Genomic DNA, 15831 nt, shown 5'->3' with positions numbered 1-15831 from the left:
AAACCACTAGAAGGTAAAGATAGAAGAGCTACACTTGTGGTTAGAGGACATGAAACTGTTTGAATTCTGCTCCAGAAAGCTGTTTTCTTCAATTCTGAGCCTGACTAGTCTTGTAGGTTTGCTCATTTAATATTTTGATGTGTTTGAAGCTGAAAGGATATGTTTAAGCATGAGATTCTGGAGCCATGTTGGCTATAGAATATTATAAGTGAAAACAGAAAAAACTCATCTAAAGAACATCTTCCCTTGATTAAGTAAACATGAGCTAATACGATACACACCAAATAGTAATTTACAAGATGAGCAATATCTGTTGGATATGTCAATATATTGTTTATAGATTTTCATAATCCTTTACTGTATTAAGGAGTCATAATTCATATCATGAGCTTTGTAAAAAGGGAAAAGATAGCTGTTTGATGGCTATAGGTTCAGTCTGTTGGTACAGAGACTAGAGAAAAATTGTGAAACTTTATTATTTCAGATAACTTTGAGCCAGTGAGAGAGAACTTCTATCCAGGACAAGCCAGCAGATAATTTTGTTTTTTTTTCACCTAATTATTCAGAGTAAGTTTGTTTAGTTTCTTAAAAATGCACATAATTTAGCTTTTCATCTGTTTTTCCCCATTATGGAAGAATCCTTAAATAAGCATTTAAATCTCCAGACTCCTTTCTTTTTAACTAGGCCAAACTATTATGCATAAATGAGCTAATCAATACAACCAGGCACTATGGACGTAATCAGTAGCTGCTAGATTTAGTCCCTGAAGAGTCTAAAGTTTGACTTCTCTATCCTTTTTCTTAGTAAAAACCAATGTTACAAAATACCACTCTAGGTAGCACTAGAAATTACTGTTGAGATTGTTTGCCCTGTTTCTTTCAAAATGTTCTGTTTTTTAAAGAGAAAATTAAGAGAATTTAAAAAACTTGTCATTATATTGTGAATGTATATCTATCTGAAAGTGATATTTTGTAACTGCATAAAGATTTTATTTAAAAGTTAGTTTTAAAAAATTTCTTGACCTTTTTACTGAGGTATAGCAAATAGGTCATAAGTTTATAACCTGATGACTTTTTGCAGATTTAAACACTTGTACAACCAGTGCACAAATCACTGTACAAAACATTACTGGCCCCCCTGCTCTCTCGGCCCTCCTACTCAGCACTCTCCCGAGGTTAAACACTGTTTGGATTTCTGTCAATATGGGTACGTTCTGTCTGCTTTTGAACTTCATGTAAATGAATTCATCTCTTTCTGTGTCTGGTTTCCTTGATTGTCCTTGTGTCTGTGAGATTCACGCATATTATTGTTTGTTCTTTTCTTATTGCTAAGTAGTATTCTCTTGTCTACATATGCCATGCTTAATTTTCCCATCCACTGATAGTTAATATAAGTAGTTTTTTGTTTCAGACTTTGATAAATGAGGGTGCGGTGCGCATTTTTGAACATGCCTTTTGGTAAACTATACACGTAACATACTGGGTGTATGCTTAAATGTGGAAATGCTGGGTCACGGGATGTGTATGTCCAGCTTTAGTCTTTCTGCCAGTTTTCCAAAGTGATTGTACCAATTCATATTCTTCTCAGTGTTCTATGATAGCTAATAATGCTTTGCATATTTCACCAAAACTTGGTATTGTCACTTAGGAAAAGAATCTAGTGGGTATAGACACCATTGTTTTCATTAGTCGTTGCTGACAGTATGCAGAATGTCCTGGCAGTTGAGAGGTTGTCTTTAGATGACTAAATAACTTAACTGACTGCAACAGTTGTAACAGCTACATGCAAGTTCTTTCAGCTGAGATGGTTTGCTGTCTTCTTACTGTTTTTTACCTAGTTTAAAAAAGAAAGAATTGAGTAGCTAAAATAAGAGTTATCATCTTATACAAAGCAATAACAAGATTATTGTAAGCTATTTTTGTAGTTGAATAACTATACTAAAATGCCCTCAAGCCTAAAAGAAAAAGGAACCATCTGAAATCGTAATAGATCTTTAATACTTGCTCATTATTAAAGTAACATGATGATACAGTGTGTTAAGTGGTGGCAGAAAACCATATTTTAGGTTCTGTTACAGGCTTGTAGTAAATTTGTAACATTTTTTTTCCCTTCATGGAATTTCTAAAATGTTTTTGCAAATATTTAAATCTTTATTGCAGCTGAGGCAATAAAAAGGGAAGAAATCCAATTACTTTATGTGCAAAGCTTTCATTTCCAATTTAATGAAAAGAAAACTTGTTCAGTAAGCATGCAGGCTTTACAGTCTCTCACAGCAAATTAGAAATTTCCTTAAATAGAAAATAAGAAAAATATTTCCTCAATAAATGCTTTGATGAAAGGCAGTTGTACTAAGTTAAAGCCTGTACTCAAGAATGTTCTAGCCAAGGTGGAAAGGTCACCAGTTAGATTTGATGGGTCATTACAGCTAACAAAACTAGTGCCTACTTGGTGCTTAACTATGCCAGGCATTGTTTCAAGCCCTTTATGTATATTGTTTCATAGTCCTCACAACACCTCCTTGAGGTCGATACTATTATTACCTACCTCATTTACTGATGAGAACCTGAGATACCCAGGTTTGGTAATTTATTCATGGTCCCAACAGCTGTTGGATAGCCAAGCTGAGATTCAAATCTGAGCATTCTTCCTTCAGAGTATGTTCTTTTTTTTTTAGGTATTATTAATGTACAATTACATGAGCAACATTATGGTTACTAGACTCCCCCCATTATCAAGTCCCCACCACATACCCCATTATAGTCACTGTCATGATCAGCGTAGTAAGGTGCTATAGAGTCACTACTTGTCTTCACTGTGTTGTACAGCCCTCCCCATGCCCCCTTCCCCCTACATTATGTCTGCTAATGGTAATGCCCATTTTTCCCCCTTGTCCCTCCCTTCCCACCCATCCTCCCCAGTTCCTTTCCCTTTGGTAACTGTTAGTCCATTCTTGGGTTCTGTGATTCTGCTGCTGTTTTGTTCCTTCAGTTTTTGCTTTGCTCTTATACTCCACAGATGAGTGAGATCATTTGATACTTGTCTTTCTCCACCTGGCTTATTTCACTGAGTATAATACCCTCTAGCTCCATCCATGTTGTTGCAAATGGTAGGATTTGTTTTATTCTTACGGCTGAATAATATTCCATTGTGTATATGCACTTCTTTATCCATTCATCTACTGATGGACACTTAGGTTGCTTCCATTTCTTGGCTATTGTAAATAGTGCTGCGATAAACACAGGGGTGCATCTGTCTTTTTGAAACTGGTCTCCTGCATTCTAGGAGTGGAATTCCCAGGTCAAATGGCATGTCTATTTTGAGCTTTTTGAGGAACCTCCATACTGCTTTCTATAATGGCTGAACTAATTTACATTCCCACCAACAGTGTAGGAGGGTTCCCCTTTCTCCACATCCTCACCAGCATTTGTTGCTGTTTGTCTTTTGGATGGTGACCATCCTAACTGATGTGAGGTGATACCTCATTGTGGTTTTAATTGCATTTCTCCTTCAGAGTATGTTCTTAACCAATATTCTATATGGCCTCTCAGTGTATTACTATTATAGCCAAAAATGAAGAAAGAAAGAAGAAAGGTCAGGGGTTAACTACATGCCATGTCTTTCTCCTAAGTTCCTACTAAGTGCTGTGCAGTGTGCTAAGCATTTTATGTTTGCTCATTAAGTCACACGTTAACACTGGATAGTTTTAATATCATCATCATGTGAGGGAGCAACATAGGTTCAGAGAGTGAAACTTACCCAGGGTCACACATCAGGAAACTGGTGGAGCAGATCTTTCTAAAAAGGAGGCCACTGAACAGGATTCATTATCTTCCCATGAATGTCTGCTATGGATTAATTTAAACAGCTGCTAACACCCATTGGGAAACAGACAACTATTTATATATCTAGCACAAATTTTCTAATACAAGTGCTCCTGGAGTGAATCAACACACCATCTATGCTAAGTAATGGCAACATGGTATATACTAAAAAGAATATGGACTGCAAATCAGAAGGACTACAGTGTTTATGATCAAAGTTTGATTTTAAGGTAATTCAGAATCATAATTTAGAAGCACTTTTGGATGAGCCACTTTGTCTGCCTAATCCTGAAGCTACATGCACATCATCCAGCAAACATGTGATGAGTGCCTGGTATGTGACAGACACTGTAATAGGCTGTGGGATACACAGGGAAAAAAGACGGAAGTCCCTGCTCTGTGGAGCTTACAGTCTAAGTGTATTCCTTCGTGTTTTGTTCTTGGGAAATTAATCTTGATACCATCTCCTTTCTCTCCTGGCAGCCAGATAGGTTAGGGGCTGCTCTACCTGAGTTCATTTCCAAGAGTTCCAAGAACAAAGGTGTTTAGGTCCCACCTCTGCTAGCATTCTCTAGAACTCTCCATCTTCTGTATCTTTCTTTGCCTATGTGTTCTGCAAGTTCAGTTCACATTTATTGAGCATCTTTTGTGTAATGAGTCCTATCCTAGCATTGGGGGTGCAAAGACTATCAGAAAAAATATGTGTCCGTAGGAACTTACAGTTTGGGAGAATGAGGAGGCGCAGAGGGAGACGAGAGGAAGGGGCCTTGGCCTCCTACCTGGGGTCTGTGCCACCAAGCACCACCACCCACTTGTACCAACTCCCTCACTCTTTTCCATTAAAAACTAGACGGAACCTACAAGCATGGGTGTGAAGCTTCATTATGTAGCCTCAGTCATTTCCTCGTCTGGTCCATGGTGATCCTTGAAGGGGGGAAAGGAGGAAGGTATATTTTCAGATGTGTTTTGTTTTCTGGCCCACCTGGTTTAATTTTAGTTGATCATTCAGTGGTATTTTCCCATCAGTCCCTCTTTTCTGATGTTTTGGCATTCATACTAGGCATTGTGTAAAAGAAGTTCTTATTGAAAGGTGTTCACTGTCCACCCACTACAGCTGAGACCTCGTAACAAAAAGATTTCAGGTAGATAATGTTGGAAAACTGCCCTGATTACACGCAGTGCGACTGTTAAATGAGGGCTTGAGGGAGTTCAGCCAGTTGATAGTCAAAGAGGAAAAGTTGCTGAAGATGAGATGTGTGCGACTCAGAATGGAGTGATTTTTTATTAGTCCTTTTACGTCATTTCTTTTGGCGTAATTGCCTCCTTGTGACTACCCTGCTCCCCTCAGTCATAGTCCTGTCTGGCGAGCACCGACAGTCCGGTCATCGTCCTGTCCCATGCCCCCAGCTGAGCAGAAGTCCTGTCTGCTGACCGGTCTCACTGTCCGTCCATGGCTGCCGATCTCAGTCGGGCTTTGGACGTCGCATTGCAGCCCAGTTACACTTTTGTCCTTCCTTCTCTTCTTTCAGTAAACCTGTTACGCACCCCACGTCAGTCATGTTTTTGCTTCATACTTGATGGAGAAAAATACAGTAATGAAAAGCTCCCCAACTTTCCCACCACCCGAGCAGTCGGCCTGCGTCTGAGCCCCGGGATGCGGCCAGGCCCTGCCGGAGGTGGGCCGCGCCAGCTGGGCTCTGGGCACTGCACCCCCTCCCCACTCCCACAGCCTTTTCCTTTTTCACGTGTTTATGACTCCAATTAAGTACCGCCCCCAGCTAGCAACTTCTGTGGGAGGGTCCTCCTCGGTCTTGTTCACGTTCCCTCCCTCCGGGTTCTCTCTGCCCTGCATTCTCCCCCAGCTTCGGTTTGCCTTGCTGTCCCAACGCCCCACGGGTCAGGGTCACCAGTGACCTGCAGGTTGCCGCATCCAGTGGGCCTTTCTGTCCGCTTCTCCCTTCTCACGGTTCCCTGTACAGATGGCCACCCCCTCTCTCTTGAACCACTTTCTTGCCCTGAACCCCATTCTCTTGCTTTTATTCTCACTTCGTTGACTGTTCCTTCTGAGTAGCCTTTGTCGGCCCCATCTCCTTACCAGACCCCAGAGCGTGAGCCCCCAGGTCAGTACCGGGCTCTCTTCTGCACTCCTCCTGCGTTAGTGCCTTCAGCCCGTCCCGTTGCTCCGACAGTCAGGGGCACCCGAGGGCTCCCGAGCCCGTGGGTCCAGGCTTCGCCCGGCCTCAGAACTCCAGGGCCGTGCACTGAGCGGCCTTCTTGTCACCTCGGGGTCTGAGGCGGAGGGTGACCGAAATAAAACTCTTCGTCTTCTCAGTCACCTTCCTCCCTGTCTCAAGAATCCACGGCACTAGTCATCTCGTTGAGGTGCTTAAGGTGGAAATCTGCGTTGACCTGGCCTCTCCTGCTCTGGACTTCATCAGCGACTCCTAGTGACTGTACCTCTGCCCGTCTTCACTGGTACCAACCAACCTAGATCAAACCTCCATTCTCTCTTACCTGGACCTCCTTTTCCCTTTTCCTCTGATTTCTCTTTCTAAAGGTAAATCAGATCATGTTACCTCCTTGCTTAACACCTTCCAGCGACTTCCATTGCATTTAGAATGGCATCTCACTCCCCAGACGCTGTCCTGTGAAGCCTTGCTCCTGCTGGTGACCCCAGCTTCACCTTTCCCACTCACTCCCTTACGTGCTGTTCTCCGGCCGTCTCTTTTTTTGTATTCCCAGAACAAATCAGACTCAGTGTGACCTCAAGACCTTTGCACTGTTTGCCCTGCCCAAGAGGCTTTTCTTGATCTTTTCAAGGGTTCCGCCTCCTCGTCATTTAGATTTTATTTAAAACAGCGCCTTGGAGAGAGGCCTACCTGAACACCTAATTCAAAGTAGCCTCCAGCCATTCTTGATTACAACATCTTATGGTGCTTAACATCTGCTGTTTCATTTTTGGTCATTTTTGTCTCTTTCTCCCCACTCTCCCACAATGCCAGCTGTAGAATGTCAGTGCCTAGAATGGTACTGAGCATGTAGAGGCTTAATTATTGAATCAATGACTGTCAGCAGAATAAGCAGTCCTTGTGGAAAGTGGTGATTGACCAAAATGATGCTCTTCGTGATTGTGCTTCGTGTGTTGGGAATGGTTTAGGGGAGTGAGGGGAACTAAAGGGTATATGCTAGAGAAGTTTATTCTTGGCTGCTTTCTTTGCCTATAATGCGAACAGCTCACTGGCAGGTCACTTCACTATACAGAGTGAGTGTTGAATGAACAGAAGCCAGAGGTGTTGCATCATCATTAGGAGGTTTAAAACAAGTCACACAACCATGGAGCCTGCAGTGGGATGTAGAGTAGTGGCGTGTTCCAGGTATTTTCTCCCTTTAACTGATACTTTTGATAGCCTACCTGGGCGTCTGCCAGTGATCGCTTTTTAATGTTGTCTTCAATCAGTAATGACGTGCCTGGAACAACCGGTGAATATGCACACCCACCGGCCGGTGTCCGGCCCCAGGGAACTGTGATTTGCTATATTCTCTTGTCTCTTCAACTTTGGGGCTGCAATAGCTGGTGACCTCACTTCTCAGATGGATTGAGAAGAGTCGCTGATTCCTTCATTAGCTAACTATTGTGCTCACCCAAACCCTCCTGGAAGGGCTTCAAAGCTTTGATTTTTTTCTCTCACTTGGGAACTTGAGCAATAATTTTTCATACACGATAATCTGTTCACTGGCTGTCGGTGAGACATCTCATAACTTGTATAATGTGTCAGTTGTCTTGGAAACTTTTCCTCATGCTCCATCCTATAAGTAGGCTAGGCTTTGATAAATGTTTCTCTTGAGGGCAGGCTTGTTAGAAAAAAATGCCCCTGTGTATTTCAGAATAGTTACTTTTTCCCTTCTTGTGCCAAAGCCAATCTTCACTCTGAGAACTTGTGTACTGCTGTCTGGAGGTAAAACTCACAAAAACGTGAGCGCCTGTGCAACCAGCTCCCCCTGGCATCTCTGACACTCAGACTGTGTGCAGTGAGCCTTGTGCGTTTGTCAGTTACTGTTGCGGGTTTTCCTGCTGCGGGGCTGGGTTCCTGCCCCAGGGAACTGTGATTTGCTATATTCTCCTGTCTCTTCAACTTCGGGGCTGCTATTCCCGGTGACCTCACTCTTCTGGTTGAGAAGAGTCATTGATTTTTCAGTTGGTTCAGCTTTTTACTTGGGGCTCCGATAGAGAGGTGACTTTCAGGCTGCTTACATGCCAGACCAGAAACCGGAAGGAATTCTTAATGTATTTATCTTATTATTTTAGCAGTCATAAGATCACTCTGACAATTGTTGTTACTATTCTTACTTTACTGATCAAATACTGTGGCCCAGAGACAAGGCCAGCAGTGTAATTTTCAGGGTCAGTGCAAAATGAACATTAGAAGTCTCTTGTCCATAAAAGAAGGAAAAAGTATCATTAAAGGTCCTAAAATATGAAACTTTTTTCTTTCTTCTGCAGTCTCTCAACTTGTTGGTGTGTCTTTTGCTATTTTAATGGTGTTCTAAGTGAAATTAAAACTTAGATTAACATGAACTTTATTCATTATTATATTGTACAATGCAAGCTTTAATTGTAAACATAGGAGCATTTAATTCATATGTGAAATCATCAAAATTACACAATTTGTATTTCTTAGCTTGCACACGCATATGTATTTTGTTTTTCCTGGAGTAGTGGGAACAGTGCATAAAACTAACTCCACTGTTTTAGTTCCCTTCCTGATAATGCACATATTCTGTCAACACTCTCCCTTTGGTTAACTGATGAGTGGGGAGGGCCTGAAAGGAAGAGGAGCTATCGGTCATTCTTGCTCTTTCCTGCTCTGCCATTGTTTTCACTGGGAGTGGTTGGTGATACGGGGAAGTGACATGTGTGTAAGAAAGGATAGGAGTTCTTGGTCTTTCTTGTTTCTTAGAACACCACTGCTGCCTTCTCTTTCAAAGTCACTTCTGGCTGGAACAGAAAGCTTGGCCTCTCAGGGCTGTCAGCTCCTCCTTACCCTGTTGTGGACCCAGTACACCTGCCTTGTGCTTGTTGGGGTCCTCAGGCTGGAATTCTGTGCTCACGGGACATTGTGAGAACTGTATGCAAATGGACAGCAAAGAACGTGGGGACACGTGTAATCGCGCTGTCTCCTTGCTTAGGCTTTATGTCCCCTTGTCCCATTGGACTCACCAAGTCAGGCTCCATGAAGAATTTCCAGCTGCAGGAGCAGCGTTAGCCTCTCGCGGGACTCGGTGGGACCGCGCGGGTCGCGTCCACAAAGCTGACTCTGCTCAGTATGAAATGGGTTTTTACTAGTCACACAGCTGGGAAGTGTCCAGGCTGGGTTTAAAACCTGGGTGTTTCGTTAGTGTTTTAATTTCTTTTTTTGTACATTTCCTTTCCTTCTTTTGTGTCGAGGGTTGACTTTCAATAGATTGCAGCAAGGGCGGCTCCTCACTGCGTATGAAACCCCCACCCAAAAGCAGATCATCTAGGAAGGGTTTGGCACCAGGTTTGTCTGTCTTTCATAGCTCTGCTAATAAGTGGTAATTTTCAAAAACTACCCTTTTTTCCCTTTTCTGCAAGCTTCCAGTCTGCCATGTAAAACAAGGGTAAGAATAGTAAGATGATTGTTAAAGATACAGAAACAGCCTATTCCTTCTGACTTTTCAGTCTTGTTGATTGGTTACTGAGAGGCTGCTGGGGCATTTCATGCAATCCAGTCTTCCAGAACTTTCAAAGATCATTCTGCCCTTACGGAGCTTGCCACTGCTTAGAAGGAGAGGAACCCCTCTGCCCCAGAGTCCAGCAGTACTGTAGGCACTTCCTGTCTCAAGGCAGGGCTCCGGGGAGGTATTTCAAGCTAGATACTTTTGAGACTGAAAGCCGGTACTGTTAACACTTAAGTTGGAATAGCAGGTATTTAATCGGAGCTGTCCTGAGCAAACTGGGACAGAAGGTCACCCATCTCATACTACATCGTTCAGACAAGACGTGGGCCTAACCTGTCCTCTCCTGTGAGCTTCCAGAGAACTAAGTTCCTCCCTCCCTCTCTCTCTATCCTTCTTTCCCTTCCTTCTCTTTCTCTCTCTTTCTTTTTCTTTCACCTCCATCATTGCACTGATCCACACCAAACCAAAATTGTTTGTGTCTGTTTACTTAACTAGAATAGAAGCTTCTTAAGATTAGGAGCCATGTCCTAGTCGTCTCTGTATTCTGAGTGCTTGCAAGTTCTGGCACATAGCTATAAAAGGTACCACCGCAGCCACCACCAGCTGCCATTTAGGAAGCACCTCTTATGTGCCAGCCTCTATGAAAGGGACTCTCTATATATTATTTTACTTAATCCTTACAAAAATTATGCAAAGTAAGTTTATTTTAAGGAAACTTAGCAGCATAGGCATTTGATGTTTGTGTTGAATAATGATGAACTTTGCAGACCCAGTGTGTAAATATAGGTCATTCTTTGAGAAATTGTACAAACGAAGACAGGGACCAGGAGATTTGAGATAGGCAAATTCCAATATTTGTAGATAGGGAATGTAAATGGATTATGAATGCTTGTATCATTGAGCTTGACATGAATGCTAGGCAAAATTCAAATGAAAAATTTTTTTTTAAAGGCTTACTACTTTCTTCAAAGTGTTAATAGCACCCACTAGGTGCCTGTGTGTGTTCCTCAAGACAGTTCCCCTCAGACTCAGTTTGCTGGTTGAGATCTTAGACACCTTTCTGGTCTAGGTGTGGACAGGTGGGCCTCGGAGCAGATCGTAACTCGCCTGTGGGCTGGACGGACGCTGCGCCCCGGGGAGGCCAAAGGGCTGACGTCAGTGTCAGGGCAGTTTGCTGCACTCGGGCACTCGGAAGGGCTCAGCCAAGTTCTTCTTTTCAGTGTTTTACTAAGTACCTCAGTGTGGTGTTCAGATTTTCAAATGACCATGCAACAGAGATTAGTTAAGACACTGCATAACAGAATCAGTTCCTAAGAAAATTATAAACAACAAATTGGATAAAAGTAAAATTTTGAGATATACCCAAATTTCAGCTGCCCTGAATATAATAATAGCACAAAAGAAAATGTCAGGGAATCTTAGGTGCCTGAGGGCTTGATGTGAATCAGCGGTTTGCCTCAGCCGCGGAGAGGGTTAGCGCTCTACCCCCCCTCCTCCCTCACCTGCCTTCCCCACACGCTGCGCCATGGAGAGTAGGGCCAAGTGGCCAGATGCTACCAGTTGCCTGGAGGGGAGACTTTCTGATGTTTAGCATTGTCCATACATACATAGAATATCCTTTAGCATCATACCCAGTGATTCTGTAGTGCTGGAAATTTTGCTGACAGAGACCAGCCATGCAAGAGATGTTACAGTGGCATTTGATGAATCACGTAATGAATTGAGTAAATGTCTTCTAAGGCTCCTTACTGTTTTGAAATTTCTATAAATCTTTGATACTTCTCCAGCCCAGTGAAATGTTGTTGGCTGTATTAGTGTTCCTAGGCCAAAGAGAGAGCCATTTACTGAAGGATGTCCATATGGTTGGGGAAATAAAGTGTAGATTACAGTTCTAAATTGAATCCTAAAAATATAATTTAAGAAAGAAAATTAAATTCAGAAACAGAGTACCCTATGTACTGATAGGCTTGCTGTGAAAAGGTCTGTAAGTACATTATAAAGAATTAAAAAAGGGAAAGGGGAACTTGAACAAGATTCTGTATAAATAAAGTACAATTGGTAATAAATGAGTTATGTGCAAGTTTACATGCAATCTCACATGGAATAGCTTTTAAAAGCAGTAATTATAGCTATCAATCTGTAGGAGAAATACAAGGCAGTGCTTTTTATTAATGTATTGATATTGTGTAGTCAGATGGCTTTAATAGGTGAACAACATGGATGACACAGTCTTTGAATTCTTTTTCTACTTTATAGTAGAATAGATTGTGATGTACAACCCAAAGCTTTTGAGAAATCCATCGTTCATAAATTTTTACTAAATATTTTAGTAAAGATTAAATCCTACTATAAAGATTTCAGTAGGCACCGAGATGAGGTAGTCTGGGCATTGTGTGTTGTTGAGTCACTTGATAGAAAATATATTTCGCATTTCAAGTTGTGATGAGGCAGGAGATAGCTGTGAATTCCCCCCAAAGTGTCACTCTGACCATCTCGCAGGCACACACCCCGGAGCTGCCGGGCCCCTTCCCCGGAGGGCCCCTCGGCCCCAGGGGCCGCGTCTTTGCTTTCTCTGCTCGCTCTCTCTGAAAATTGCTGGCTCTTCTAGTTACCTGCTCTGGCTGGCTGTTAGGTCCTTCCACAGTGTGGCCCCTGCTATTTTTTCAGATTTTTCTTTCAGTACATCCCTCACGCAGACCTGTAGGGTAATCAGATATGCCCGCCGCCTTGACCTCTCTGCCACACTCGGTTTTCTTCACTCGGTGCCTTTACCAACACCCACCTGTAGCCGCCCACCCTGGTGTTTGCAGACCTCGGAGTAGATAGCCCCAGTCGTCCATGACCGCCATCACCTTGAATTTAATGGCTTGTTATGCCATGTATGTGGTCGTTGTGCTGTGACCTGTGTGAAGGGTGTTTGTGTACTTGCCCTGCCCCTTCCACCAGCTCGTGGGTCCTTCACTGAAGCTTCTCTTTCTGTCATCAGAAGAGTAGTGTCCATTCACAGTGAGCATTGGGTAGATATTTATTTTTGAATCTAATTTGTGATGAATAGAAATTATTAAGGAAAAGGCACCGTGGTACAGGGGCAGGAGCCCTGTCAGGAGATTGGGCTCAACCACTACAGCCACTCCTGGGCCCTTCGGGCACATTCTGTCACCTTAACATCCTCAAGTTCATAGTGAGAGTGGAACATAATTTGTTACATGTCCCTTCCTGTATGGTGCTATGCATGTTAAAGGAAACTGATTATAAACGATGTAGAAACTGATTATAATTTGGCATGTAGTCAGTTTTTAAGGAGTATTTTTTGATAATTACCTCTAGAACTTAGAAAGCTGTATACCTTCCCTCTTCTATATTAATGCTATTTTCTACATTAATCACTCAACTAAAGAATAGTGAGTCATAGTCAAGGGGCTCAGCTGTTATTTCTGTTATCTAAAGGGATACGAAATGATGGTGATTGTAGGAGTTGGAAACTAAGTAGCTTTGATTCAGTTATATTCTGTGGAGAAGGCTTATGACATAAAAAGATTGGCTAGTGAAGCTTCTTAAGAAAAGTTTTAATAATTTGAATGAGACATCTCAATATGACTCTAAGGAAATTACGTTTTATAAAATTGCTTTATCTAACTAGATCTATGTTCTTGCTTGTTAGAAAGTTTTGTTTAATAAATTATAGTTGGTTTAATTTTATCCATTGACAGTTGACTGTATTCTCCATTTACTGAAAGGCAGATTTGTGATGGTTTTAGTAGCAAGAGAATTTACAGTGAAATGATGTTATATATATTGATTGGCATGTCTAAGCTGAATGTAAAAGTATCAAAAGGGTGACATTTATATGAAAGAAAATGTTATCATCGAGGTCTTGATTTACTGTTACCACACTTTTATTATATCCCTGCGCCCAAATCCTTTTAACAGGATAATAGCATTCTCAGTCTTCTAAAACTTGGCTTCAAGAAACTGTGTATTTTATATGATAGCTCTATTTCAAATATCTTAATTTTATCTTGTTATTCTTTCCAAGGTACTACAAAATTATTATGTTATAGAGTTAAAGGACAAATTAATAGTTTGTGTTTAATATTTTTGTTGCTCAAGGTTTACTGTCTTTATATCCTGAAAATATTTCTAAATAGGACTTTTCATGTTATAAGCAAGTGTGGTAGAAATCAAATGTTCTTGAAGAATTTTTCATTTTAGAAGATCTTATTAGGAAGGTACATGTGTAACATGTCTGCAGGTGCGCCTGCACAGTAGCTGGCGAGGAGGAGCTAGTGCCCCCTCGACGCCTCCCCAGGTGTGATGACCAAGCGCATCTTCAGACGGTGTCTGATGTCTCTGGGTTCAGAACCCTGACTTTAGAGGCAAAGTTCTTAGGCACAGACGCACATCAGGCCTCTGTTGGGGGTCTCGGCAAGCCGTCTACTCCCTCCCACGAGCGGCCTCTCTCTCTCCACGTGCAGACAGGTCTTGATCCTTGGAAATAAATTTGCCTCCAGTGAGTCCTGCCTGCTTACCCAGGCTTTGCTTATGCCTTTGCCCAGTGATTCCAAAAGAGCCAATTACAGTCGACCCATCCACAGTGCAGAAGGTTGGGGTACCGAACCCCTCATGCAGTTGAAATCTGCATGTAACTTTTGACTGCCTAAAATCTTTACTGCTGATAGCCTAGTGTTGACTGGAAGCCTTACTGATAACATAAAATAGTGGATTAACACATATTTTGTATGGTAAATGTATTATGTTCTTACAATAAAGTAAGCTAGAGAAAAGAAAAATTTTCAAATTGTCAAAAATCTCTAAAGAATTTTCCAATACATTTTTTGAAAATAATGCACAGAGGAGTGGACCTGTGTAATCCAAACCTGTGTTGTTCAAGGGTTACTATAATATGAAATGCAGTTCTTAAAAAAACCTGTAATTTCACATGAAGGATTTAAATGATTAAGAACAGTTACATTAAGCTTGTATACTCACTCTTTTGGGGTCCTAATATGTAAAGTTTATCATGTTATTTTTTATATAATAATAAATGCTCTAGGCTTCATTACATTATGCTTCATATACTTTATTATGCTAACTTTATTAAAGATATGCATAACTAATTAGGGCTTAAAAGGCTTGTTTGACTTAAGAAAAATTAATCAATCTGATTTACTTTAAAGCTGCAGAAGAAAGAAGATCAGCAACTGGAGCCTAAAAAAAGTACCAGCCCTAAAAAAGCTCCAGAGCCCACTGTTGATCTTCTAGGACTTGGTAAGTAATAAAAAATATACAGGCCACCATTAGAGTTAGAGAACAACTGACACCTTTACTTGAAATGGATCTAACGGCTCTATTAGCAGTATGCCAAAAGATACCTGTTAGCTGGATTTGGAAACGGTGGGGTTAGTTTGCTGAGTTACCACAGAAGAGGAAATCTGTAATAAGGGAGCTCGTGTCTGCCAGCACTGCCTTCCCTGAAACACAAGTAATGAGCTCCTTGGGGAAAGAAGAGCGTCGGTCATCCTCAGGCCTCACAGAGGCGACAGCTCAGCGTTCTGGAGAGCATAGGTTCCCTTCCCCACCCTCTCCTTTCCATTTCTTCAGTTTTATTGGGGGGTGGGGCTCCCTTAGGAAGATGATTCAGGGGTAGCCTTACTGCAAAATGTGCTGGTTTAAATTCATACTTGATTTTGGTTAACTGAAGCAAAATGCTTTATACCAAGCTCTAGTGGCTGGATTCATTTCATGTGTCTGGTGACAATAAGAAGTGCTCATTTTAATTTAATATCATTTATTCTCATGGCTGACAGGTGCATGTTGTCTGGCTGGTAAAGTAAACAGGCTCCATTCAAGGAGTGCTTGCAACAAACGTCAGCTCTTTCTGCATTTTTCTCCTCCTCTTTCTAAAATATATTCAGAAATGATTATTTTTAGTGATATCTGAACCCTGAGCAATAATTAATGTGGGAAAGAATGAAAGATAGTTGGAAGAGAGATGAATGTCATACCTGCTCTTCTGAGAATTGATCTTAGTTCTTGCTCAGTACATTGTTTTCTGTAGTAAGATTTACAGTTGAATGTTTTATTCATTTCTTAAGAAACTGGTATATCATGTAAATATACTCCCTATAGGTAAAATCTTCTATGGTGGTGAAAATTAGTATATTAGAAATATAAAAAATAACTGTAATTTTAAAAGTAGGACTTCAGTCCAGGGACTCTAAATATAACCATGTTGAATTCTAGGCCTTACAATTTCTGTGTTTTATTTCTCTTGCTGTAAGTGAGAGAAAAGGGAAAAGACTTATTACC

The 15831-nt window shown here is 41.5% G+C and overlaps 1 protein-coding gene across 10 annotated transcripts in view; it reads left to right on the top strand.

Annotated features, from left to right (window-relative positions):
• SMAP1 (small ArfGAP 1) overlaps positions 1-15831 on the top strand; it is a 198570-nt gene that overhangs the window by 165021 nt on the left and 17718 nt on the right. For all 10 annotated transcript variants that reach the window (XM_036916216.2, XM_036916215.2, XM_036916213.2 and 7 more), the window contains one exon: positions 14700-14790. In XM_036916216.2, the coding sequence (XP_036772111.2) occupies positions 14700-14790 (91 nt within the window). The remainder of the gene's footprint in view (positions 1-14699; positions 14791-15831) is intronic.

This window comes from Manis pentadactyla, chromosome 16, assembly GCF_030020395.1.
Source record: "Manis pentadactyla isolate mManPen7 chromosome 16, mManPen7.hap1, whole genome shotgun sequence".
Lineage (NCBI taxonomy): Eukaryota > Metazoa > Chordata > Mammalia > Pholidota > Manidae > Manis > Manis pentadactyla.
This window is presented reverse-complemented; position numbering and strand designations above follow the sequence as displayed.